This window comes from Gopherus flavomarginatus, chromosome 5 (assembly GCF_025201925.1).
Source record: "Gopherus flavomarginatus isolate rGopFla2 chromosome 5, rGopFla2.mat.asm, whole genome shotgun sequence".
Taxonomy (NCBI): Eukaryota; Metazoa; Chordata; order Testudines; family Testudinidae; genus Gopherus; species Gopherus flavomarginatus.
The window spans coordinates 73,872,411-73,897,662 of record NC_066621.1 but is presented as its reverse complement, the minus strand read 5'-3'; the positions used below and the strand labels follow the sequence as shown (position 1 = coordinate 73,897,662).

The following is a 25,252-nucleotide window of genomic DNA, read 5'->3' as shown; positions in this document are numbered from 1 at the left end:
GTTACAGGACAAGATACAAGTATGCAATAAATCATGTCTGTGTTTAATCTTACAATTGTTTAACTGGCCAAATTTGACATTTCAAAATATGCCCAGATCTTTTTATCTAAACAGAAAGAGTCTGAAGTTTCAATAACTGAAATAGATTTATACAAGACTGAGAAACTTTGCCATAGTTGGTATAAACTTTAGGAATATTAAACACAAAATAAAACTATATTTAAATAACGTTTTGAAACAGCTGGCAAAAGCCAGGAATCTTAATTGGTGTCCTTAATTTGTACAGTACAGCAGGAAAAAAAAATCAAAACCCAATAGTGAAGCTTAAACCGAATCTTGAGAACTTTGATGACAGTGGAACTACAGTAATTTATACCAGCTGAGGATCTGGCCCAGAATTTCCTTGTTGTTTGATCAGTGCTACAACACTTATTACACATTTCCAGTTTTTAATTTTTTTAATATAAATTTGCATGAATTTATTGCTGAGTGAATTGATTCAGATGGGCAGCCACAAAAACTGAAGTCCACTACTCAACCACAGGACAGACACAACAGTAATGCTAGCTTCCAACACTGCTGCACAAATGCCAGTGTTTTTCTACCCTCACCTGGAAGGGAAATCTCTAAGGCAAGAGGGTAGTTCAGTCTGCGTGGTCCATTTGGTCTTCGGCCTCTTTGCTGAGTCTGCATAACTGTCTTCCCCCACATTCAGTTCCTTTGTAGGAGCCAGCTATAGTGTAATTGCAAAATGCATACTTGGTGCTAGTATCATAACCTCCCCAGGAGGGGCAGGATGAGAATGAAGCCATGGCCCCACCCTTTCTTCACATCAGTTTATAAAGTTGCAGGGGTAGAGCAGAGTGCATGCTGCACCTCTCCTGGAATGACAGATTTGCCACTGTTGTATTCGCACCTCAGCAGGAAATCTGGCTGACTCAATACAATTCCTCCTCAGGGCTGTTTCTTATAGTATGCTCCATCCTACCCTCCAGTGCAGGCTGTGGGCTTGGCTACACTTGCAGGTGTGCAGCGCTGGGAGTTACAGCTGTCTTCGTACAGCTCTTTAGGGAAAGCGCTGCAGAGTGGCCACATTTGCAGCACTGTTGGGAGTGGTGCATTGTGGGCAGCTATCGCACAGAGCACCTCGTCCCATTTTGGCGCCGTGGGTTGTGGGAAGGGGACGGAAGGGTGCGGGTCATTCCACTTCCTGTCCCAATGCCCCGTGGTGCATCGCTTCACATCCCAGCAGTCACTGTTTTTCCCATCCACGTTTGGCACCATTGTGGCTCTCCCAGCGGTTTCTGTGCAGCGCGATTTCTGTGGGAAATGGAGCCCGAGCTGCTGAGGACTTTGCTGATGAGTGTCGCCAGCACATCACATTTGGCAGTGGAGCTGTTCTTTCAGATAAAAAGTGACAGTGAGGAGTCCGACGATGATATCGAGTCACCTGACACATATGACACTAAATTGCTTGTGGCATTCACGGAAATGCTCAGCACCGTGGAACGCCGCTTTTGGGCTCGGGAAACAAACACTGAGTGGTGGGATCACATCGTCATGGAAGTCTGGGATGACGAGCAGTGGCTGCAGAACTTTCGGATGAGAAAAGACACTTTCATGGGACTGTGTGAGGAGCTCGCCCCCACCCTGCGGTGCAAGGACACGAGATTGAGAGCTGCCCTGCTGGTGGAGAAGCGGGTGGCTATTGCAATCTGGAAGCTAGCAACTCCAGACAGCTACCAATCGGTCGCGAGCCAGTTTGGAGTGGGAAAGTTGACCGCTGGAATAGTGTTGATGCAAGTTTGCAGGGCCATTAATCGCGTCCTGCTAAGAAGAACCGTGACTCTGGGGAGCGTGCAGGACATTGTGGATGGCTTTGCACAAATGCGTTTCCCTAACTGTGGAGGGGTGAAAGATGGGACGCATATTCCTATTCTGGCACCACCCCACCTAACATCCGAGTACATTAATCGGAAGGGGTATTTCTCTATGGTTCTCTAGGCGCTTGTGGATCACCGTGGGCGTTTCATTGACATTTACACAGGCTGGCATGGAAAGGTGCATGATGCACACATCTTTCGGAACAGTGGCCTGTTCAGGAAGCTGCAGGCCGGGACTTTTTTCCCAGACCGCAAGATCACAGTAGGGGACGTTGAAATGCCCATTGTGATCCTTGGAGACCCCGCTTATCCATTAATGCCTTGGCTCATGAAACCGTATACAGGGAAGCTTGACAGGAGCAAGGACCAGTTCAACTACAGGCTGAGCCGGTGTCGAATGACTGTGGAGTGTGCTTTTGGCCGTTTAAAAGGATGCTGGAGATCTCTTTATTGGAAGCTAGACTTAGACTCATAGACTCTAGGACTGGAAGGGACCTTGAGAGGTCATCGAGTCCAGTCCCCTGCCCTCATGGCAGGACCAAATACTGTCTAGACCATCCCTAATAGACATTTATCTAACCTACTCTTAAATATCTCCAGAGATGGAGATTCCACAACTTCCCTAGGCAATCTATTCCAGTGTTTAACTACCCTGACAGTTAGGAACTTTTTTCCTAATGTCCAACCTAAATCTCCCTTGCTGCAGTTTAAGCCCATTGCTTCTTGTTCTATCATTGGAGGCTAAGGTGAACAAGTTTTCTCCTTCCTCCTGATGACACCCTTTTAGATACCTGAAAACTGCTATCATGTCCCCTCTCAGTCTTCTCTTTTCCAAACTAAGCAAACCCAATTCCTTCAGCCTTCCTTCATAGGTCATGTTCTCAAGACCTTTAATCATTCTCGTTGCTCTTCTCTGGACCCTCTCCAGTTTCTCCACATCTTTCTTGAAATGCAGTGCCCAGAACTGGACACAATACTCCAGTTAAATACTCCACTTGGGGGAAAGCAGCATCCCTGCGGTTATATCCGCATGCTGTACCCTCCATAATATTTGTGAAGGGAAGGGTGAAACATTCAGTCAGGAATGGACATCTGAGGTTCAACGCCTGGAGGCTGAATTTGCACAGCCAGAGAGCAGGACTACTAGAGAGGCCCAGCACAGGGCTACAAGGATTGGGGATGCCTTGAGGGATGAATCTGAGGCTGAAAACCAACAGTAATGTTTGGTGCCTTGCACGGGAGTGAAGTGCAGTGGTTACAATGATTTGCAGTGCCTGTTTTTTTCCGGGGCTACGGTATCTTCACTTTCTGCAATAAAAACTGTTTTAAAAGCCAAGAATTCATTTATTGAAAGGAAAATAACAAAAAGGGCAGGGGGGTGGAGTGATGAACTGTACAGTCAGAGGTTTGAATATGTCCTTCCTGGAGTGCTGTGCAATGACTGCTGCATTTCAGGATGAAAATGCTGCTTGGTGATGGGGGTTGAGTGCAGAGGATAAGGGTCGTAGTTCTCAGGGCTGGTAGGTGTACGTACAGGTGTTGGGGGCAGCTGGTGGTGGTAAGAACCTGGATGCTGGAGAAGGGGGTTTTGAGCTGACATTGAGGCAAAAGGGACAGAGCTTTGGGACTGGGGGGTGGGAGGGGGGGGCGGCACGGTAGTGCTCTGCCTGCATGGCTACGAGTGACTGGATACAGTCCGTTTGGCGCACCAGGATCCTTATCAGCTGCTTCGTGCTTTTCTTCTTAGCCATTGCCTTTCTCCTGCTTTCTCTTTCCCTCCACTGCTGCATTTTTTCCCTCCAGTTTTTTACTCTCTCTGGCAGACTGATTCATAACTGCTTTCACCGTATCTTATTTGGTTTTCTATGGCTTCTTCCTCAGGTTTTGTAGCCTCTCAGCAGTCTCTGATACAGCCAGTCGGGAATTCAAGGACACTGTTATTAGAAAGACAAAAATTGAAACATTTAACAGAGAGGCAGCATTATGTATAATCACAGCGAAGGAGTTTAGAGTCTCACTTTAGCATACTTTCCACATACCAAACAGAGCACACACAACCCACAGCAGTGAAGAAATGGTGAGTAAGGGGGAATGGGTGCAGGAGTTAATGAATCCTGGAAGATATCTCGCTGCTGCGGGTCACCTGAGAAGGGGGACTGATTGGTTCAGGGCTGTACTGGGGTTTCTGTGCATTGGGGAAAGCAAACAGCTGCAGGGGGACCTACACTGAACACTATCCCAATATTTTCCACAGGAGTTTATCCTGGAAGATATCTCGCTGCTGCGGGTCACCTGGGAAGCAAGGGAGGGTTTTCTACAGCAATGCGGATCCCGCCCTGGCCCCTATGCAGCTTGCCTGTGTGCAGCAATGGTCCGCCCACCCCTCGCGGCACAGTGGCGCGGACGTGTTAGCCTGACTGGGACGAGGACCACAGTGGCTTTCCCTATAAACTTGCGCTAGTGCATTGCCCACGCTCTGGCAGAAACTTTTGAAGAGATTACCGAGGCCGATTTCCGCGACGTGATAGACCACATCAATGGGCTATTCCACATCTAGGCATGCATGCATGCAGCCATAACCCCCCCTCCTCTCCCGAAACATTTCCATCCTGAAAATAAAAGCTGCTTACCGGGAACCCGCTCCTCTGCTTCTTCTTCACCAACAAGTTCCAGCTGCTGCGACTGGCTACCTTCCTCCTGGCTTGAGAAGAGCTCCTGGCTGCATGCCTCCTGGAACTCCGGGGTGTCTCCCTCCACCCCAGTACCCTCACTCTCGGTTTCCTCCCCCCCTCCACCTCCCCCTCCTCTCCCTGCTCTGAACTGTCCATCGTGGTCGTCGGATTGGCAGTGGGATCACCTCCAAGTATTGCGTCCGGCTCCTTATAAAAACAGCAGGTCATGGGGCAGCACCGGAGCGGCGGTTTCCCTTGCGGGCTTTGCAATAGGCACTCCACAGCTCCTTTACTTTAACCCTGCACTGCACTGCGTCCCAGTCATGGCCCTTTGAGATCTGCCCATAGGTATCGTAATTCCTATGGCTGGAGCACAGCTGTGACTGCACAGCTTCCTCCTCCCAAACACTGATGAGGTCCATCAACTCGCCATTGCTCCATGCTGGGGCTCGTTTGGTGCGTGGAGCCATGGTCACCTGGAAAGATTCACTGATTGATTGCACTCCACGCCTGGCTGAGCAAACAGGAAGGGGATTTTTAAAATTCCCGGGGCATTTAAAGGGCGGGTCACCTGAGGCCAGAGCTGTAGAGTGCAAACTGATGAGCAGAGTGGCTGAACAGGCATTCTGAGATACCTCTGAATACCTCGGAGGCCAATTACAGCACTTTTGGTGGCCACACTTGCAGAGCAGCGCTGCATCACCATTGGTGGCCACACTTGCAGAGCAGCGCTGCATCACCAGTGCCGCAATCCTTAAAGCCGAGGCAGAGCAGGAGTACAACCAGCGCTGCAGCCAGGGAGATGCAGCGCTGTATGTGCCTTGCAAGTGTGAACGGTGAGTAAGTTGCAGCGCTGGTGGTGGGTTTACAGCGCTGCAACTCTCCAGTGTAGCCAAGCCCTGTGTCTTTGAGGGACAGTCTGGACCTTTATGTGGTGAAGTACTGGAAAGTACATAATGATGTCCATGCCGAAACTCTTCTGTGCTTGCAGACTTTTTTCTCCACTCCAGCTACCATACGTTGTATAAACCAACTAGGGCCATGTCTACATCTAAAATTTTGCAGCGCTGGTTGTTACAGCTGTATTAGTACAGCTGTATAGGGCCAGCGCTGCAGAGTGGCCACACTTACAGCAACCAGCGCTGCAAGTGGTGTTAGATGTGGCCACACTGCAGCGCTGTTGGGCGGCTTCAAGGGGTTTTGGGGAAGGCGAGAGCAAACCGGGGAAGGAGACCAGCTTCGCCGCGGTTTGCTCTCGCGTTCCGCGAACCACCCTGCAAACCGCAGGGAAGGAGACCTGCTTGCTCGGGGGTTCGGCGAACGCGAGAGCAAACCGGGGAAGGAGACCAGCTTCGCCGCGGTTTGCTCTCGCGTTCCGCGAACCACCCTGCAAACCGCAGGGAAGGAGACCTGCTTGCTCGGGGGTTCGGCGAACGCGAGAGCAAACCGGGGAAGGAGACCAGCTTCGCCGCGGTTTGCTCTCGCGTTCCGCGAACCACCCTGCAAACCGCAGGGAAGGAGACCTGCTTGCTCGGGGGTTCGGCGAACGTGAGAGCAAACCGGGGAAGGAGACCAGCTTCGCCGCGGTTTGCTCTCGCGTTCCCCGAGCAAGCAGGTCTCCTTCCCTGCGGTTTGCACGGTGGTTCGCGGAACGCGAGAGCAAACCGCGGCGAAGCTGGTCTCCTTTCCCGGTTTGCTCTCGCCTTCCCGGAACCACCCAGCAAACCTCAGGGAAGGAGACCTGCTTGCTCGGGGTTCGCGGAACGCGAGAGCAAACCGCGGCGAAGCTGGTCTCCTTCCCCGGTTTGCTCTCGCCTTCCCGGAACCACCCAGCAAACCTCAGGGAAGGAGACCTGCTTGCTCGGGGTTCGGGGAACGCGAGAGCAAACCGGGGAAGGAGACCAGCTTGATTACCAGAGGCTTCCTCAGGTATGCTGGGATACCTGCTTATTCCACGGAGGTCAAGAAAAGCGCTGGTAAGTGACTATACTTGATTACCAGCGCTGGATCACCAGCGCTGGATCCTCTACACCCGAGACAAAACGGGAGTACGGCCAGCGCTGCAAACAGGGAGTTGCAGCGCTGGTGGTGCCCTGCAGATGTGTACACCTCCTAAGTTGCAGCGCTGTAACTCCCTCACCAGCGCTGCAACTTTCTGATGTAGACAAGCCCTAGGTCAGAGAGGGAAAGACAGTCTCATTGGTCAGAAAGCAGAGAGGGAAGAAATCCTGGCCCATAAGAGAGAGTTGCTCATAGAACTACAGCAGGTGCAGCAGAAAAGACCACACTTGTGGGCACTGGCCATTTTGATAACCAAGATTAACAGATTTTGTGTTTGTGTGTGCACATTGGTACGGACACAAACATTAGCAAAGTATTTGTACAGACACAGATTTCAGATTGACTCTCGCTTAAAATGTAAATTCAGTCTTTTCAAATTGTTGATGTCATATCTAGAGAGAGTTTAAGGCCACATGAGACCATCAGATCATCTGCCTGTGGCAGACCGTTACATCTCACACACATACTCCTGTGTTGAGCCCAATGACTGCAGTTAAACTAAAGCATTTTAGTCCTCAGGAGACTATATGTTGTGTTCCGCAGGCAGAGAACAAGACAGAGACTAGGTGTACCAATATTTAGGGTTGTCAACCCTCCAGAGTTGTTCTGGAGTCTCCAGGAATTAAAGATTAATCTTTAATTACAGATTATGGCATGTGATGAAACCTCCAGAAATACGTCCAAGCAAAATTGGCAACCTTATCAATGTTACTATCACTTTACTGTTACTGTTACATGTTACACAACTTTACTGATTGACAGAATAAGTCATTCAGTAACAAATATTGTCTAGTGTGATGTCTGAGTGCCTGCTCAGTATTATCGGTATACATTTTTCCTAGTGCTTGCCATTTCTATATCAGCATTCTGACTGTAGTTAAAGTGTGCCTAGATTGGAACACTGAATATTAACTTATGTATATCATCCAAGTGAGGGGTGCAGTTACAGCCCCTAGTCTGCAGCCCATTAATGCCTTTTGATGGCTCTGTCACCCCAGGCTGTCAAGGATTTATTTTTACGAATGAGAGAAATCTTTAAGGACAATGAACAGGAGTGGTATTTGTTTAGGTTTAAATTAAAAACTCACTGGTTTCAAAAGGCAGTCCACTTGTTTCATTATTTCATAATGGCATAACTTGTATCCAGACGATAGAGGTCCCTCTGGCCTTGTTCTTAGCCAGTCATGTGGAGAGTCGTTTAAGTTTTACTGTAACTAAACAAAAACAACTAGGAATTCAAGTGTCTTAGTCAGTTATGTCAAGACAATGAGAGAAAAGTGTTGTCTGGGCTCCAGCTTTTTTTTCCCCCACTCCACTCTCAGAAACTGCTGAGTCTTAATGAAACAAACCCACAAACAACTGAATTGTTGTTTCAAATACTGCAGCTTAATGTGAACAAAAGAAGACTTTGCAGAAATGTGAAAGTTTCCTGACTGACGTTTCCACAAATCTTGTTCCCGTTTTTCAGAAGTGCTGAGTATGCAAAACAGCAATTGAAGTTTACCATATAGAGCTTACCTCCTGTTGGGGGAAAATAATGCTCCAGACTTCAAGGAATAAATGTGACTTTTGTTTCATATTACAGAAAATTAAATCCCCTCTAAAGGGGAAACATCTTGATTGAAATCCTATGAGTAAAAGTGGAAGCAAGTGATTCTATCCAATTCAGTGAAGTGTATTTCTTTTCTGTTAAATGAGATGTTTGTTGTACACTTCACTATAGCATCACAGAGCATTTCTCTTTCTGGGAATCTCTGCTTTTAAAGAAAAAAAAATGATTATGCACCTCATGTGGTTGCTGTTGCACCTGCTGCTGTCATAGGCTCAGTCACTATTCCAGGACAGATAGTGCATCCTCCCATACCAGAGCGCCTGCCCGGTCAGGCAGTATGCTCTCTACAGCTCCATAGGCAGCAGCATTACTACTGAAATGGTACCTTTTTTATTAATCATAAAGTTTGCTAATTTTGACAAAGGCCACGTGCAGAGCTACCTCATTAAGCAGATTCTTCTGTACGTGGTCTCATTATTTAAGCTTGTGGAAAAATTTCAATTTTACAGTAGACTCCTGGTAGAAATATGTAAGCCTCAATAACCCCTAAGCATTGTTTGCCAAGCATAATGAATTACTAATAAGGCAGAGGTGGCTATCTGGTATGAAGTCTTCTTTGCTGTACTCCCTCAGTACTGCCAGGAAAGAGGATGGTTTGGTGGCTGGACGGGGGAGAAATCAAGATACACCAGTCATTCCTCTACCCTGGGAATGGAGCAACACAACAGCCTTGTGCCATTGTGAGACTAGAATAATGGCCATAGAACAGGTCTTCTACCACTTCCTAACCTGAATTTCAAGTGTGGATTTCCCTTTTCTGCATCTATTACACAGAATGCAGCCTCGTTACTTAAGCTATGCACTGGACTAAGAATTTGTCTTTTCATGAGAACATTTTGTTTGTTCTCCATATCTGTGAAATCAAGGGACCTTTATATGCTTTTATGGAAAGATACTGTGAAGATCTTGACTTTTTACTTAGAACGTTGAGAACATCATCTGTGTAAGTGCTGCTTTTTGCTGCTTCTAGTGTCTGCATTTCAGATGGTTTTCAGTTGAAACAAATGAGAATGCACTTGTTTAGACTTAGCTTGACAAATCTTAGGAAATAGGATCTATTTTCTAGCCCTTATTATACTATGTGCTCTCAAAGATTTAAGTGGGTAATTTAAATCATAAGACTCTAGATGTTCTTTTCTCATCACAAATTGATAGGACTGCAGATGCCGTTAAGGTTTTACAAGAGCAACTGAAATCTGATTTACCCATATTACAGTGTATATTGGCATTGGTACTAGACCACCAACATCTTTTTAACAGAAACATTGGGAATAAAATGGACTTCAGGCCAACATTTTGTCTTTGAAATGAGGAGAGAAATGATTATTTAGCCTAGGCTGTCTTTTGTTTTTGAACACATTTCATTTGTTGTCAATTTAGTTAATGTAGGCTGCCAAGGAAAGAAAACATCACCACCACAAAGGATCACAAGGGAATTAATAAACTTATCATAAAACTCACTCAGCTTTTCATCAGGCCTATGAACTTTTGAGTTAATCTTTCCCTTCATACTAGTGTATCTTCTATGCTGGGGTATCTGCTTTTTGTAGGACAAAGAACATTTTAATACACACTTTTGGAGCAGAACCCAATTCTTTTACCAATATAAGTGGTTGGTTTTAGTAGGAATAAAAACATTTGGCAAACTGGTTGTAACAAAGGAACAGATAATCCTAGATGATTGGAATTTTCTTATATTGAAGCAATTCTTCCCCCCACAGAACAGTTTTAATTTGGCTATCTGGCTTCATTAGGTTTTACACATCTTATAATAAAAGCAGAGATGCAAAGTCAGACATTCATGGACATCAAATGGTTTTCCCTGGAAAGTATCAGATACAGAAACTAATAATTGCATTATACTGGTTCATAGATTATTCCAATCCCTCCACTCCCCCAATCTAGTACAATACTCCAATGTTTCACAATGACCTAATTCTGATCTCATTGACACCAGCATAAATCAGGAGTAACTCATCTAAAGTTACTGGAGTTTTGCTAGTTTTACATGTATATAAGAGTAGAATTGGGTCCCACATTTAAGTGTGTGTGGTGAGGGACCAGTGGCCACTGTGCGTGTGTGAGTGGGAGAGAGAGAAGGTTGGGATGGGGGAAAGGGTGAGGTTAGGATTGAGTAGGCAGGAAAAGAGAGAGATTGAAAGAGGGGAATTGGGAACCAGGAACTCCTGAGTTTTAACCCTAGCTCTGATACTGTTCCCTTTGTAAAAACAACGAGGAGTCTGGTAGCACCTTAAAGACTAACGGATTGATGTAAGCACAAGCTTTCGTGGGTAAAAAACCCACTTCTTCAGATGCATGGAGTGAAAGGTACAGATGCAGGCATTATATAAGGACACATGAAGAGAAGGGATTTACCTCACAAATGGAGAACCAGCCAATTGACAGGGCCAATTGGATTAGGCTGGATGTAGTCCACTCCCAATAATAGAGTGGCTCGCTCATTACAAAAGCAGTTTTGCCTCTTCTGGAATCGACACCTCCCGCCCCACACACAATTTCTAATGTTCACAGGTTTAGTTGTGAAAAAAAATGCTGGCATGTTCTTCATCAATATTTTCAAAGTGCCAGGCTCTTTACACATGCTAAGCTGCATCTTACTTCATAGTCCCATTGGACTAGATTGTTATTTTAGAGACAGTCCTCAGCAAGGTGTAGTTCAGCTACGCCACCCCAAGAGTAATCTTTAGAGTATGTCTACACTGCATTTAAAAAACCATGACTGGCCTATGCCAGTTGACTTGGGCTTGCTGGCTTGGGCTAGCGGGCTGTTTAATTGTGGTGGAGAGGTTCCAGCTCAGGCTGGAGCCAGGCTGTAGGATCCTGCGAGGGGAGAGGATCCCAGAGCTCAGGCTGCAGCCTGAGCCTGAACATCTACGCTGGAATTAAACAGCCCCTTAGCCTGAGCTCAGGTCAGCTGGGACAGGCCAGCCATGGGTGTCTAATTGCAGTGTAGACATACCCATCTTTCGGCAGTGTGCTTTGTACATACACATATTGTCCCCTTAGCAGTGCCGGATTTACAATGGCGGCAGTGGCACCATGGAGTCAGCCCCATGCTCAGAAGGGGCCCTGGCCTTCTCTGCTTGCACTGTGCCCTGAGACCCTGCCAGTCCCCTGGTCTGGGGGGTGGGCTTTGGCCACAGGGAATCCAGAGGGGAGGGGGGCTATTCTGGTGTTGGGCAGGGGGGCTGTGGTGCACGGCATGGGCCCACCTCCTAGCGGAAGGTGCATGCTGGCAGCATAGGGCCGGGTGGGCCATTGTGTGTCTGTCATTTGCTGGTTTGTAAATAGTGCCCTCGCACTGGGCTGGGTAGAGTGGGGCCACCCTTGCCATGCCATGTCCCATTGCCCCTGGCAGGCCCCTTGCTCTGGAGACCGACCCCCCCACCCCATGCCATGCTCCATTACCCCTATGAGGGGCCCCCATAGGTTAATCTGGCCCTGGGCCCTTGTATGGGTATAAATAGTGTAGATGGTGAAGCATGGCTTAGGTGAGTAGATTACAGACACACATGAAGGGTATGTGTATGTACCTGAATACATTACTTTATGTGGCTCTCTACTCGCCCAAGTCCTGCCTCCCTGTCTACACTGCTATTTGTACCACGGTAGTGTCCTGCTGCCTCCTCGCAACTGGAGCCTTTACCCACTACACAGAAGGCTCTGGCAGCTCGCTGCTGCTGGAGCAACTCTGGCAGCAGTGAAAGACTCTGGCACCGAGGAGCTGCTAAAGCTTTTCCCCCCACAGCTTTTCACTGACATGTGTAGCTATGCACTGCAGTGTGGACGTGGTATGCTTTTCATTGCGGAGTGTAGCTAAATGTATGCTATGTATGTATGTATGCCAGTGGTATGTTGTGTAGATGTAGCCTTAGAGGCACTGTGTTTCAGGCACAATTCTTACCCTGCTTCCTCCTTGCTATGGATCGTGGAAGTGGCAGCAAAGAGAACCAAATTACTGCCAGAAACATGGAGTGTAAAGCAGTGGTGCTGCAGCATTTTGAAAACAGGGAGGGGACAATATTACTGACTGCTCTTCAAGCAGCTCCTGTCTTTCTCATCCCCTTCTTCCTCCTAGCTGGGGGCAGAGTTGATGGCACTGGATCCTTCTTTTCCCTCCCCCTGTGACTCCTGTACCATCCAATGCATTTGCTCCACACTCCCTAATCCATGTGATTGAATGTGAAGTGCTGAGCTCAGGCAGAGAGAGTGGCACTCAAGCACCACCTGGCAGAAGAGGATGTGAGACACTTGGAACTTGATTCTGCTCTTACACTGGAGTAAATCAGGAGTAACTGCATTGAAGTCAGTAGAGTTGCTCTAGTAAAACCTGTGGTAAATGAGTTCAGAATCAAGCCCTTGGTGCCCCTGTATACTGAGGTAACCATTGCCTCTCTCCATCTACCTGAGAAAAGCTTTCCAGAGGAGAGGGCTAGAAAGCCACTCTAGTAGTTGGTAGTTAATAACAGAGCACTGGAAATCTTCCCATATAAGTAGTGACTTCTTTTTTAAAAAATTACCATTAATTCCTGTTGTTCCATTTGGTACATAACAATGTGGAACGACTCTGACTGTGTTATAAAGGGATCTTCAACACTCCTAAAAACACAGATCTACACTAAGTCATAAAGATGTATGTGCTTTAAATCTTTGGGAGGTCTGGTTTGGATCATACGAGTGAGGTTAACAAAGCTGTATCTTCAGTGAGCAGCTGAAAGTGAAGTAAAACAGCCCCTGTGTGGTTGCAGCAGTTCATGATTTACAGAACTGAATTCACAGTGCTGTTCCGGCCGCTGAAAATGTACGTTCTCAACTGCTGTTTATTTTTAAATTAAAAAAAGCAGCTCTATATTCAGTTTACTTTATTGCTAGAGGGCAGGGAAATATAGGTAAAAGCCGTTAATCCCCAGCAGGCTGCTGGGCGGCCGAACAGTTAGAGATGACAAAAGTTAATTGGAAACATGAGCCGTTTAACAGAAAACGTATTTGTGATAATTGAGAGAGTAACGTCTCCAGAAGGGAAACTTTGCAAAGAGAAACTTCAGAAGAGAAGTGGCCACTGATAGGTGAGTAAGCCAGTGTGATTTTCAAGCTTTCTTTAGGTGCTGAATTTATTATTTAAGAAAAGCAAGTAACATTAAAAAAACCTAAACAAACAAGAGATTCATGCTCACTGAAGAAGGGTTTGCAGTTACTGACATTAGCTCTTCTTGCAGCTGGATGTAGTTATTAGATAAAAATGTATCACTTAGGTTCACTCCATGAATAAGGATACAATTGGTTTTATTTTTGCCGAATGGGTTTGCCTCTGTTTTTAATGGATATCAGAATTTGAAACTACCATTAACTGGAACTAACTTCAGTGTTGTTTTTTTTCCTCCATGCAGTTTTTCTTTTTAAATACACTTGAGGTTTTTCTAAGAAATGAACTTGAGCAGTAAGGATTTTTTTAAAAGCAGAGGAAAAGCCTTGATCAGATAATAATGCACATGTAATTTCTAATGAAGATGCAGTGTAGATCTACAGGACTTTCTAAAACACATCTGGCTTTTGCATGTTTAACTTCATTTAGGTGTGTTTGTAAAACTGTGAATACATGTAAATTTCCATAGTGAGAGTTTTCTGATTTTTTTTCTCCCCTCAATAAAGTAGCAGTCTTACTTTGTTTAGTGACACTGCTGTAGTTTGTAATAATGAGAAAACTTTCTTTCCTAGTAGTAGTAGTCTAAAGCACCAGACCTTTTGTGGTGGAAAGGAATTGCATTAATCAGAGCTGTTTTAATACCAGGTACTATTGTTTGTTTGTTTTTCCCAGAGCCAGCAGACAGTACAACCTCCCAGTCCACAGGAATGAATGAAAATGTACCATCTTCAGTTCAAAGCAGCAGCAGTACAAATGCTGTTAGTTGCAATAACTCATCAGCTATACCCCAGCCCAGCTCTGCCATTAAACCCTGGCGCAGCAAGTCCCTTAGTGCGAAGCACACAGCCACGTCTTCCATGTTATCTGTAAAGCAGCCAATTCCAGAGTCTCCAAAACCACCTTCAGAAATGGTCAAAGCAACTCCCAATGGTCAAAAATCCATGCTTGAGAAATTAAAACTCTTCAATAGCAAAGGAGGCTCCAAAGCAGGAGGAACATCCCTTGAGTGCTCAGGGTCTCGGGACACTAGCTGTGAAAGACTAGAGGCACTTCCCAGCTTTGAGGAAAGTGAAGAGATAGATGCTGCAAATCGAAATATGAACAACCCAGGACCAACATCCAGTAGCCCCAAAATTGCACTGAAGGGCATTGCACAAAGAACTTTTAGCCGGGCACTGACTAATAAGAAAAGTTCCCCAAAGGGCAGTGAGAAAGAGAAACAGAAAGAGAAGGAAAAGGATAAAAGCAAAGACATTACAAAAAGGATATCCGTAACGGAGAAGCAGGAGATTAAAGAGGAGCCAAAAGAAGAACAGACAGCACCAGCTACAACAGAGATGCCAAAAAAGTCCTCCAAGATTGCAAGCTTTATCCCTAAAGGAGGAAAGCTGAATAGTGCCAAGAAGGAGGCCTCTGCCCCTTCACACAGTGGCATACCAAAACCAGGAATGAAAAACACCACAGGGAAATCCTCAAGTGCCCCAACTTCTGCAAAGGAAGGTGAGAGAAGCCGCAGTGGAAAACCTGGCTCAGGGTTCTCTCATCAGAAGACCCAACTAGACAGCAGGAATTCCAGTTCCACTTCAAGTTTAGCCTCCTCAGAAGGAAAAGGGATAGGAGGGGTGTCTGCTCTTAACAGTAGCAGCAGCACCCAAGCTGTCAATGGGCCAGTTAGTACCACACAGACTACTGGAAGCAATACTGTGAGTGTTCAACTACCTCATCCGCAACAGCAATACAACCACCCGAACACTGCCACAGTAGCTCCTTTCATGTACAGGTAGGGTGTTTTGAACCTGAAATTTTTATCCATTTATGATATGGTTACTTGGAGGCAGGGGGAGAAAAATTGTACAGTGGTTGCATTGGTGCTGACAGTTCTTTTATCAAGTTACTGTTAAAAAACAACAGTCATAGCTGAGATAGTTATTGTTCCCAACAGTTAAGAAGTAAATTATTGCTGCCTCATATACTATGTTTGCTTAAAGCTGACTTTATAATACTGGCTTGTTAATAGTATGTATACAGTATGTGTGCTTTAGATGTAATGTTTATATGGTTCAGTTGTAGCAGTCTTAGCCTATGGTGGATAGAGTGGAGTTGCAGTATAGCACTGGGAGCTTCTGTAGGCGTTGTGCCTTAGGCAGGTATGATGTCTGCAAGGCTGTGTCCAAAACTTCCAACTGTTGGAGACACCAGTTCAGCTCCATTGGAGTGTGTGCCCTGTTCGACACCCATTGTAGATAGTCCAGCTGCTGCCGTGGTCATTTTTAACATTGTGTTGATCAGACTGGCTTTTATATGTCATAGTGTTAAATATGGTTGCAGTAGTTGGTGGCCCCTCTACACCAGTGGTCCTAATGTTGCTAACAGTGGTGAAGCTAACTCAGTGTTTGCAATGCTGAGATATGTTTAGAAAATGTCAATAGTGGAGATGAGGCCTAGGATTGAAGGAAGAGCATGGCTGCAGCTCAATCCTTGGTTAGGGTCAAGCATTCATTCTCCAATGAGTGGGTTTTGCTCAGTTGGTAGGTTTTGACTCAGGGGAGCTGGGCCATAGCCCTGCCTCCTCCATAGATCTGAAACAAAGGTGCATGGAACGATCCTTGCGCTCAGGGAAGCAAAAGGATTGATAGTATGCTCGGCCCCTATATGGGAACATAAAATGGGATCCTTGTGCCCCTCTCCTTGGGCACCTGCCCATTGCTGGACATAATCAGGCTATTTTAGTATCATAATACTATTTTTCTGCATTGTACAGGATATTTGTAAAAAGCTGTGCACGCTTCCTGCTGTGCCAGTGCATGAAAATGAGCCACCTGTGAATGATTAACCTGATCAAAATACATATTAATATTACATTCTTCTTGGTAAAAAGAACAGGAGTACTTGTGGCACCTTAGAGACTAACAAATTTGGTAAAAAGAACAGGAGTACTTGTGGCACCTTAGAGACTAACAAATTTATTTCAGCATAAGCTTTCGTGAGCTACAGCTCACTTCTTCGGATGCATAGAATGGAACACAGAGACAGGAGATATTTATACATACAGAGAACTTGGTGCCACTATTAAAATACATATTAACATTTCTGGATTCACCCTGCTCTGAAACCCACGATTTTCAAATCATCACCAGTGCAGCATCTGACGTTTACCTGATGGCGAGCTGGACCAAGCCTGCTATTTGTTTACAAACCCATTAGAGATGCAGCTCTCTGTTTGGAGCTGGAGAGTGCCAGTGCATTTCTTAGCATTATAATGCTGTAGATAAAGATTGAAAAAGACCTCTGTGTTTGAGCCTGTCCCCCAACATGGGACATGTTAAACTGATTTGCATAGTAGCCAAAAGGCCAAGAGTGCTCATCTATATGTGTGAAAAAATGGACATAAAATTAAAAAATATTTTGAGTTGACCTTTCAAATACTCCCCCAGTATTCATGATCAGATCTCAGTTGTTACATTTCTTATCCCCATGAACAAGCAAGTGTGAGTTAGGCATTGGATTGTTGTCTGTTTATGACTATAATGTCCTGATGAAAAAGACAAAATAAAACCCAGTGTAATAAGTGACTTGGAGCTGATCTCCATTCAGTGTTTTCAGTACTAGTATCATCTTAAGCATGAAAGCAGCTGAGCTGCTAACCATACTATTTTTATAACTCTAATAACAGATTGGTAGTCTCAAGGTAATATTTATTTGACCTTTCAAAAGAATGCAAAACAAACTGTACAATTCTGCCAGAAAAACTGCTGCAGACTTGAAAAAAAAAATCAAATTAACTTGCCCAGCCAGAAGTTAAAGTGAAAGATCAAAATGTATCATCTTGTTTTCTTGAAAAATGAAGAGGAAAAGTAAATCCATGCTTAATAAAAAGGGATCCAATCACTAATAGTGTGTACCTATTTGGAAGACCTGAAGAATATAATTTGTAGCATCATTTTTAAGTTTGTTCCAAATTTTAAACTTTGCCTATTACTGTTACTGTTGTTTGTTCGTATTACCATAGTGCCTAGGAGCCCCAGCCATGGACCCAGACCTCACTGTGCTAGGAGCTGTACAGATGCAGAACAAATGACAGTCTCTGCCCTAAAGAGCCATTATGTGCTAGATACAGCTATAGGTGACTCCCAAAGGAGCTAGTGTATCTTCTTGATCTTGGGGTCCTGCCTTCCAGGGTGGGATGTCAGCAGCAGGGTTTGAATCTGGCATATCAGGATGTGTTAATGCATGGTTCTCTACTACCTGAATTCAAAGATCCAGCTCTTTTAACTAAGTCTATGTTAGGCTCATCAACCTGTATCTATAGCCCAGCCAGGAGCGGCGCCAGGGTTTCTGACGCCCTAGGCGGACGGCCATTTCGCCGGCCCCCGCAGGTCCAGTGGACATACCGCAGACATGCCGGCGGACGGTCCGCTGCTGGAAAGGGTCTGGTGGAGCTGCCGCAGTGATGCCGGTGGGCGGTCCACTGGTCTAAAGGCTCCGGTGGACCTGCCACAGGCATGACTGTAGTAGGTCCGCCGGAGCCTTTAGACCAGCGGACCGTTCGCCGAAATGACTGTGGCAGTTCCACCAGAGCCTTTCCAGCAGCTGACCGTCCGCCGGCATGTCTGCGGTAGGTCCACCGGACCCGCATGTCGCCCCCCCGGCAAAATAGCGCCCCCCCCAAATTCTGGCGCCCTAGGCCATTGCCTAGGTCGCCTAAATGGTAGCACCGGCCCTGAGCCCAGCCAGCACTAGAAGAGGACAGACTGCTACACTGAGATGTTACAAGAGCAGCCTCAGATTTGCTCTAAACTATCTCAGTAGGCAATAACTCTAAGGGGGCAGTTCGCTATCTGGGAAACACTGGAGAGCAGGAACAATCTTGCTATCCCCGTCCCCTGCCCACAACACCTACACAAGATGCTGAGAAGCAGATAATATGTTGTAAATATACTTTGCCTGGTTTTTTTAACCTGCAATTATTATACCCTACTGTATGTTTCCACATGGTCTTTTAGCCGAGATCAAGAGTAGTATCGGTGAAATACCTTCTGTATCCTCCTATCTAGGAAATCTTTCGTGCACTTAAAGGAGACTGCACTTCTAACTGCTAACTGCTGTGGTCCCAAGATCCAAAACATAGTGTAACCAGTAAAATGAAGTGATCACAGATTTATACTAATGTATAACTGAAAAGCAGATTCTTAGAAAAACACCTTCCACTGAATAATACCATGTCCAAAGTTGTTCTTGCAGTCAATTGTTTTACCTTGTTGTTTCTTTTTAAAAAAAGAACTGATGACATTGCTAGTTAACAAAGGGAATTCTGCACAGGTGTGAAGAACTGTCACATATAAACTCCATTGTTAATGAAGATCACATTTTCAGCCCAGTGTGTGTTGCTGAAAATCTGAAGTGTCTTAGTGTCTGGGGGTCTGTGAAGTCTACATTTTGACTATGAATATTTCATTTTTTTTTACAGTTCAGTGCCCGTTTCCATTTCTAGGACATAGCTCAACATGGGACTAATGAATTATGTAAAGTCAGTCTGCTAGTGTATTCTAGAGAAAAGAACACAGTGGGTGATGGCGGGTGCAGTTTTATCAATGTTACACTTGATAAATTTTTGGTGGTGAGTGACTGCATTTCTCTATATTTGTGTTGCCTTTAAGATCCCAGACAGACAATGAAGGGAATGTAACAGCTGAGTCCAGCACGGGAGGGGTGAGCATGGATACTGCTCTTTACACTAAAACTGGACAGCCTGGTCTCGAAGACCTTTCAGGTAGGTCCTGGAAGATGTCTAGATAACTAATTGTATGCATTGTATATAACAAATGAGAATGAGCTAAATGAAGTATGTTTCCCCTCTCTTTAGGGGGAATTTAATTTATGTGGTTATTCCTAGTGCCTTATTTTTGATGAGTTCTAATATTTGGTCCTTCAGAAACTGGGTTAAGATCAGAGTTTTGGACACCAGGGGCTTAGGTCTACAAGATACTGAGCACTGAAATCATTGGGAATTAAGGGTAGTTAATATCTTGCTTTAGCACCTTGCAGCAAACATTCAACATCTTGCCAGATTTTACTAAAATATTCCTCAAGCGCCCCTAAGGAACCATGTATCTGATATGTTTTCCATTTTTTAATATTTCAGACTTCAGAGATTGTGGATTAGATAAAGCTTGTTCCTTTGGCATTTTGCATTAGTTTATAACATTGGGGAAACCCCAACATGGTCACATTCTGTCTGAATAATTTGAGAAGTAGTGTGCTTTAGCTTCAACTCATATTTGCATTTCCCAGATTTAAAATGACAGGTTAACAAGCTATTTCTTGTTTTGAAAGTTTGGAGTTTTGACAATTGCCCATTCATCATAAAATCAGCCATTACATCTATACAAGGAAGGAGAGTAGCTCTCTACAGCATTCGTCAATTTGATGACTAAATTAATAGGGATACTCCTATTGCTGCAATGAGAAATATAAAACCAATTCAATATCTATTGAATAAGAAGTGTGCTGAAATTAATTTGGGTTAAGATGCTCTGGGTTATAAAGTAATTTGATGTGTTGCGTGTATTCTAAAATTCCTGCCACTGCCAGGAATAGCTGATAACAATACATGTTCACGAAGTGACTTTTAGCAACAACATTGCAGTACAAATGTGAGTTGTGCTTGTAGGTCTTTGGTGTGTCTCCACCCTTCATCCCTCTTTCTGTTTTCAGAGAGCTGTGTGTTTTTGTTTATAAACTAAGTATGTCGTTAACATGTCTCACAGTTAGGGTATCACTGTAGAGTTCTTTACCTAGTTAGTTCATACATTCTCCAGGCTAACGTGAGCTTTGGAACTGATCCTTCTGTTTGGGAAGTCATGTGGCTGTAAGCTTCACAATTAGATTAATTTCATATTTCATTATATATTCTGCCTTTGCCATGGTTACACCTGCATGTACGCATGCTGGCTGCAGAACCAAGAGGAAGAGTCAGTGGTGAAGAGGAGAACAGCAGGAGTGCCCGTATGCGCATATCTGCATTTATAATTTATATGTAAATACATGAAATATTAAGCAGACAAACAAATGGCATTAGGGATACAGTCCTTGTGAACATTCTTGCAGTGATACATAAATAGAGGAGGCAGTGCGTTGTTGGTTAGAATTGGGGGAACAAGCATTGGGCTGCCTGAGTTTTCTCAATAGTGCCTCTAAATCAGTGTGTTATCTTAGGCAATTCTCCCAAACTATATATATTATTTCCATTTTACAAATGGGTAAAATGAAATATATATCTCACTTTTATATTATATTATATTATATTATTATTATTTATTATTTTACCCATTTGTAAAATGATAATAATACCTAGTTTACAGAGGGTTTTCAGAGCCCTTAATGGAAGATATTATTTAAGTTCAAAGTATTATTATTTTATTATGCATGTTAGTTCGAGATCCAAAAGTACACAACAGCAGCACAATCTGTATATTATATAATGTGGATCCAAAGAGGAAATTGTTTAAAGCCAAAGTCAACAGATAGTGGTATTCAATCAAAGAGTATTAATGGAGAACAAATAAAACAGTTCCTCAACCCCAAAAGAGAGGAAATTTTTAAGAAATAAATTAGACTTTAATGTCTCTTGTTTTGTCCATTCATGCATGCAACAAACGTTGCCAATGAGTTAGATGTGTATATGGAGAAATGGAAGTAAACAGTTCACAGACACTATATACAGAATATCCATGAAGAGAAGAATCTTGTAAAGAAGGTGATTAATGTCTTAAGTGTAGTCTAATTGGATATTTTCAATTAAAGTCAATATAGTGTCTTCTAACAAGCTTAGAACTGATGTCTGGATATGACTTTCTCTTTAGAAAAACATTGCCACAATTTAGTTTGGTGAGTCTCAAAGCAAAAGACTTTAAAAGCTTTTACCTCAGCTAACCCTCTTATCTGTGCTCTTAATAGCTTATCTAGATCTTGCCTTCATATTTACAAAAGAAATAATCTGTGGAAAGAGGACTTTTATCAGACATAGTCCTAGAAATATTATTTTTAAATGTTCTTTAGTGTTGCAATAATTTGCAGACTAATAAGTGTATAAAAATGTTTACATCCCAGAGACTGTATGGCTGAGAGAATTGAGCTCTATTGGGATTCTGTTTTCAATCTTGTCAGGTCAGTAGTGATGAAGCCATAACTATCTGATGGTTAGGTGGCCTATGTGAAATGCATTATTAGTGTCACTCTGGTTCCCAGAGACAGCTGTCCACATCATGGAAAAACATCACTAACATGGACGATAATTGGCCCCTTGTTATCTATCTCAGGAAGGCCAAGGGCTGGATGAATATGAAAATACTTTCTTTTCCCTAGAGATGACACCTACAAATAGGGTGACCAGACGTTCTGATTTTATAGGGACAGTCCCAATTTTTGGGTCTTTTTCTTATATAGGTTCCTATTACTCCCCACCCCCTGTCCCGATTTTTCACATTTGTTGTCTGGTCACCCTACCTACAAATCAGAGCTGAGGCACGTTAGTGGGGCAGCATGGGACATTTGCACTGATGCCTTGGAGGTCTTCACCCTCCAGGGCTAACAATTTGGCCCCTTACACAAGCACTAAATTTACTTCAGGGGTTGAGAGAAGCTTTCTTAAAGAGCAGCAACTGTTTGGAGACTGTTTTCAGTCTTTACTTAAATCAGAAATTTTAATGTGTAGATTCTCATCTGAACTAACCATTTTGTGGATTAGTTCAATTCAGTTTCATGGGAGCTTTTAGGGAAGAAGGCTTCACTTAAAGAACATGCAAAAGTATCAAGACTGCAGTATTATCAGAAATAGCTAAATTTTGGATATGAAGCATTTTGTTATTGAGCTGTCTGTTGTAAACCTTTTGAGTGAGCTCATTCCCTGCTGTGAAGTGGGCCTAGCTAATTAGCAGGGTTTTTTTTCCTTCTACATCCTGTGTGAAGATTTTCTAGTTCAGTTATGCTCCATGCTGACAGCAAGCACCTTGGTACCACTAACAATCATAAGTCACTTCTTTTTAACACCTAAGGAGCTTTTAAGTAGATAAAATATAGCTGAGCTAGCACTGAAGTGGTTTTTAATCAATTACAGAGAACAAGTAAGCAAAATAAATTCCACAGAGGCCACTAGGAGGTTTTATAAAATGGAAGTAGATTCCTTTTCTGGTCTAAAAACAGGTAATATGCTGTTGTCAAATGAACCATCTTAGGGAATTCCTTAAGAATTTCCTTAGGGAAATAAAAATGGCAAAGAATCCTTATGCAAAGCAAAAAAAAAATAGTTGTTATGACCTTGTGGATTTGTTACATATCAATGTGTTCTTGACTATTGCTGGTTTAATTTGGAAGGTTTCTATACAGTTATACAATAATTTGCTACTGGAACATGAATCATGCTGACCTGAATGTGTTACAGCCTGCAAGGGAAATTAATTTGAGTTCCTACCAAAAAACCAGAACAAAACTGTCTCTGTATCATAATGCATTCTGGTGACCGTACCTGGTCCATAAAGCTCATTTCCATGCATGAAATAGCAGGCAACTGCATTTGCTGGATTACCTGGTACATCATTCAGCTGTGGAGCAATTAATAGACATGGTTTAGTTTGTTCCCAAAACAGCAGCTTTCTAATAATCAATTTGAGGTATTTAAAATGAGAAAAGTATATCTACTGTGATATAACTTTCCAAAAAACAGGCTTTATCAAGTACGTGTTCATCATGCCAGTATGGGGGATGGACTGGACTGCAATATACTCTAATCATTCTGGCTATTAAGCAAAAGTGTACCAGGGAGATTTGAGTAAAATCCAATACAAAAATATTTGACTATTTTATGGTTCAAAGAAAGCCCATGAAATGAAGTTAACAATGCAGTGCTATTCCTCAGTCTGGCCAATGGAAAGCTCCTTTCAGCAGTGAATGAAATCCTACATCATATTTAGTGTGGGATTGGATATTGAATAATGTAAAGGCAGGGATTTGTGCTTGACTCAGAGCCGTGAAGAGATAATAGTGCATGTCTTGGCTATTGCTAATTAATGTGGGCTAGTTCTTTTCTTCTAAAGGTCTGTTATTTCATAGGGGAGGATCCAGAAACTCGACGATTGCGAACTGTCAAGAACATTGCTGATCTTCGACAGAACTTAGAGGAGACCATGTCCAGCTTACGGGGAACCCAAGTCTCCCACAGGTAGTGACATGAATTACTTCTTTATGGAACAGTGAAATAACTGTGTTCTTATATTACCTGTCCTGACTCTGGCTGGGTTGTGCCCTTGCAAAAATTATTAACACTGACAATGGAGGAAATTAAGTTGGCTAAGCATTTATTGTGCTTTTTTCTTTTATTGAAAGCACAGAATCTGATCCTTGTTTAGTATTTATAAAGATTTCTGAAGAGTAAGCAGGGAACAGAACGGTTGGATATAGAAGCACAGTCAAAGAAAGAGCAATGCTTGTTAAGTGCATTACGTGGTGTTTGAATAGAATTGTGCAAAGGTTACCATTTACAAAGTTACTTTGGTTTACTTATGAGTGACTTTAATACATTTCCCTCCCCAGATCTATAATATTCTGTTTAAACAAGCAGGTGAACTGTGTTTGACCTACTTGATAAAGTGCATAACTTGAATTCCTAACTGGTCTTTGGACAAACAAAGCTTTATAATATTATTAGTGATGCGAATGTAAAAATTTTTTTTGTAAAGCAGTATTTAGAAATCTCCAGTAATATTTAAAATATGCTTAAGATAAGCAAAAGCTGTGATTACATTTGAACATTCTATGAGCTGTTGTTTTAAATGCTCAACAAGAGACTTAGGAGAATATGATGTTTGGCCACATGAAGGGCCTGATTCTGTGAGGTGCTCAGCTCCCTCAATTTCAGTTGACTAATGATGCTGAACCCTTCATGGGATGAAGCCCTAAATGAGTTCAGCAGATGAAGGTTTGTGTTTGCCTGTGCCAGTGCCTCCACAGATGAACTCCCAGTGCATCTGTTTTCCTTTTAAAGTCTCAATTAAAGTGACAGCTCATTATGATTTAATTACCATAGCTACAGGATACTTAGGCCTGCTCATAGTTCCACAGGATTTATCATGCTGCGAGTAGCCTGAGCCCTTTTAGTCCATTTTAGCCAAGAAAATCAGGGTTGGTTGGTCTGGTTTGGGAGAGGGAAGCTGCAGCTCTCGAAGAGGAGAAAATAGACAGCCTATACTAGCATTTGTCATTGAAGGGAAGCAATATACTCGTCTAAACAGGCATGAAGAACAGAGTATATATTTGAGCCTTAGAAAATGTATTTAGTGGTCATGAGGTGAAATTGAAAATCAAAGTATTGTGTAAATCAGGAGTCGGCAACCTCTGGCACACAGCTCGCCAGGGTAAGCACCCTGGCAGGCCGGGCCAGTTTGTTTACCTGCCACGTCGGCAGGTTAGGCAGATTGCGGCTCCCACTGGCCACGGTTCGCCGTCACAGACCAAAGGGGGCTGTGGGAAGCAGCGCAGGCCAAGGGAAGTGCTGGCCGTGGCTTCCCGCTGCCCCCATTGGCCTGGAGCGGCGAACCGCGGCCAGTGGGAGCTGCGATCAGCCGAACCTGCTGACGTGGCAGGTAAACAAACTGGCCCGGCCCGCTAGGGTGCTTATCCTGGCGAGCCGTGTGCTAGAGGTTGCCAACCCCTGGTGCAAATAGATACAAAGTTCTTAAGTTTGGAAAAACGTCTGAAATTAGTCTTATCTTTATATAACTTTTTTTCCCCCTTAAGTCTTCATTGAGAGAGGCAGAAGGATTGTTGGCTATCTTGAGCATCTCCAAATTAATCGAGTATTTTGTGA

At 43.8% G+C, this 25,252-nt stretch overlaps 1 protein-coding gene across 10 annotated transcripts in view; it reads left to right on the top strand.

The window, feature by feature from the left end:
• The window catches only part of NAV2 (neuron navigator 2), a 356,425-nt gene that overhangs the window by 196,623 nt on the left and 134,550 nt on the right, over positions 1-25,252 (top strand). For all 10 annotated transcript variants that reach the window (XM_050955210.1, XM_050955208.1, XM_050955206.1 and 7 more), the window contains 3 exons: positions 14,065-15,172; positions 19,050-19,162; positions 23,500-23,608. In XM_050955210.1, the coding sequence (XP_050811167.1) occupies positions 14,065-15,172; positions 19,050-19,162; positions 23,500-23,608 (1,330 nt within the window). The remainder of the gene's footprint in view (positions 1-14,064; positions 15,173-19,049; positions 19,163-23,499; positions 23,609-25,252) is intronic.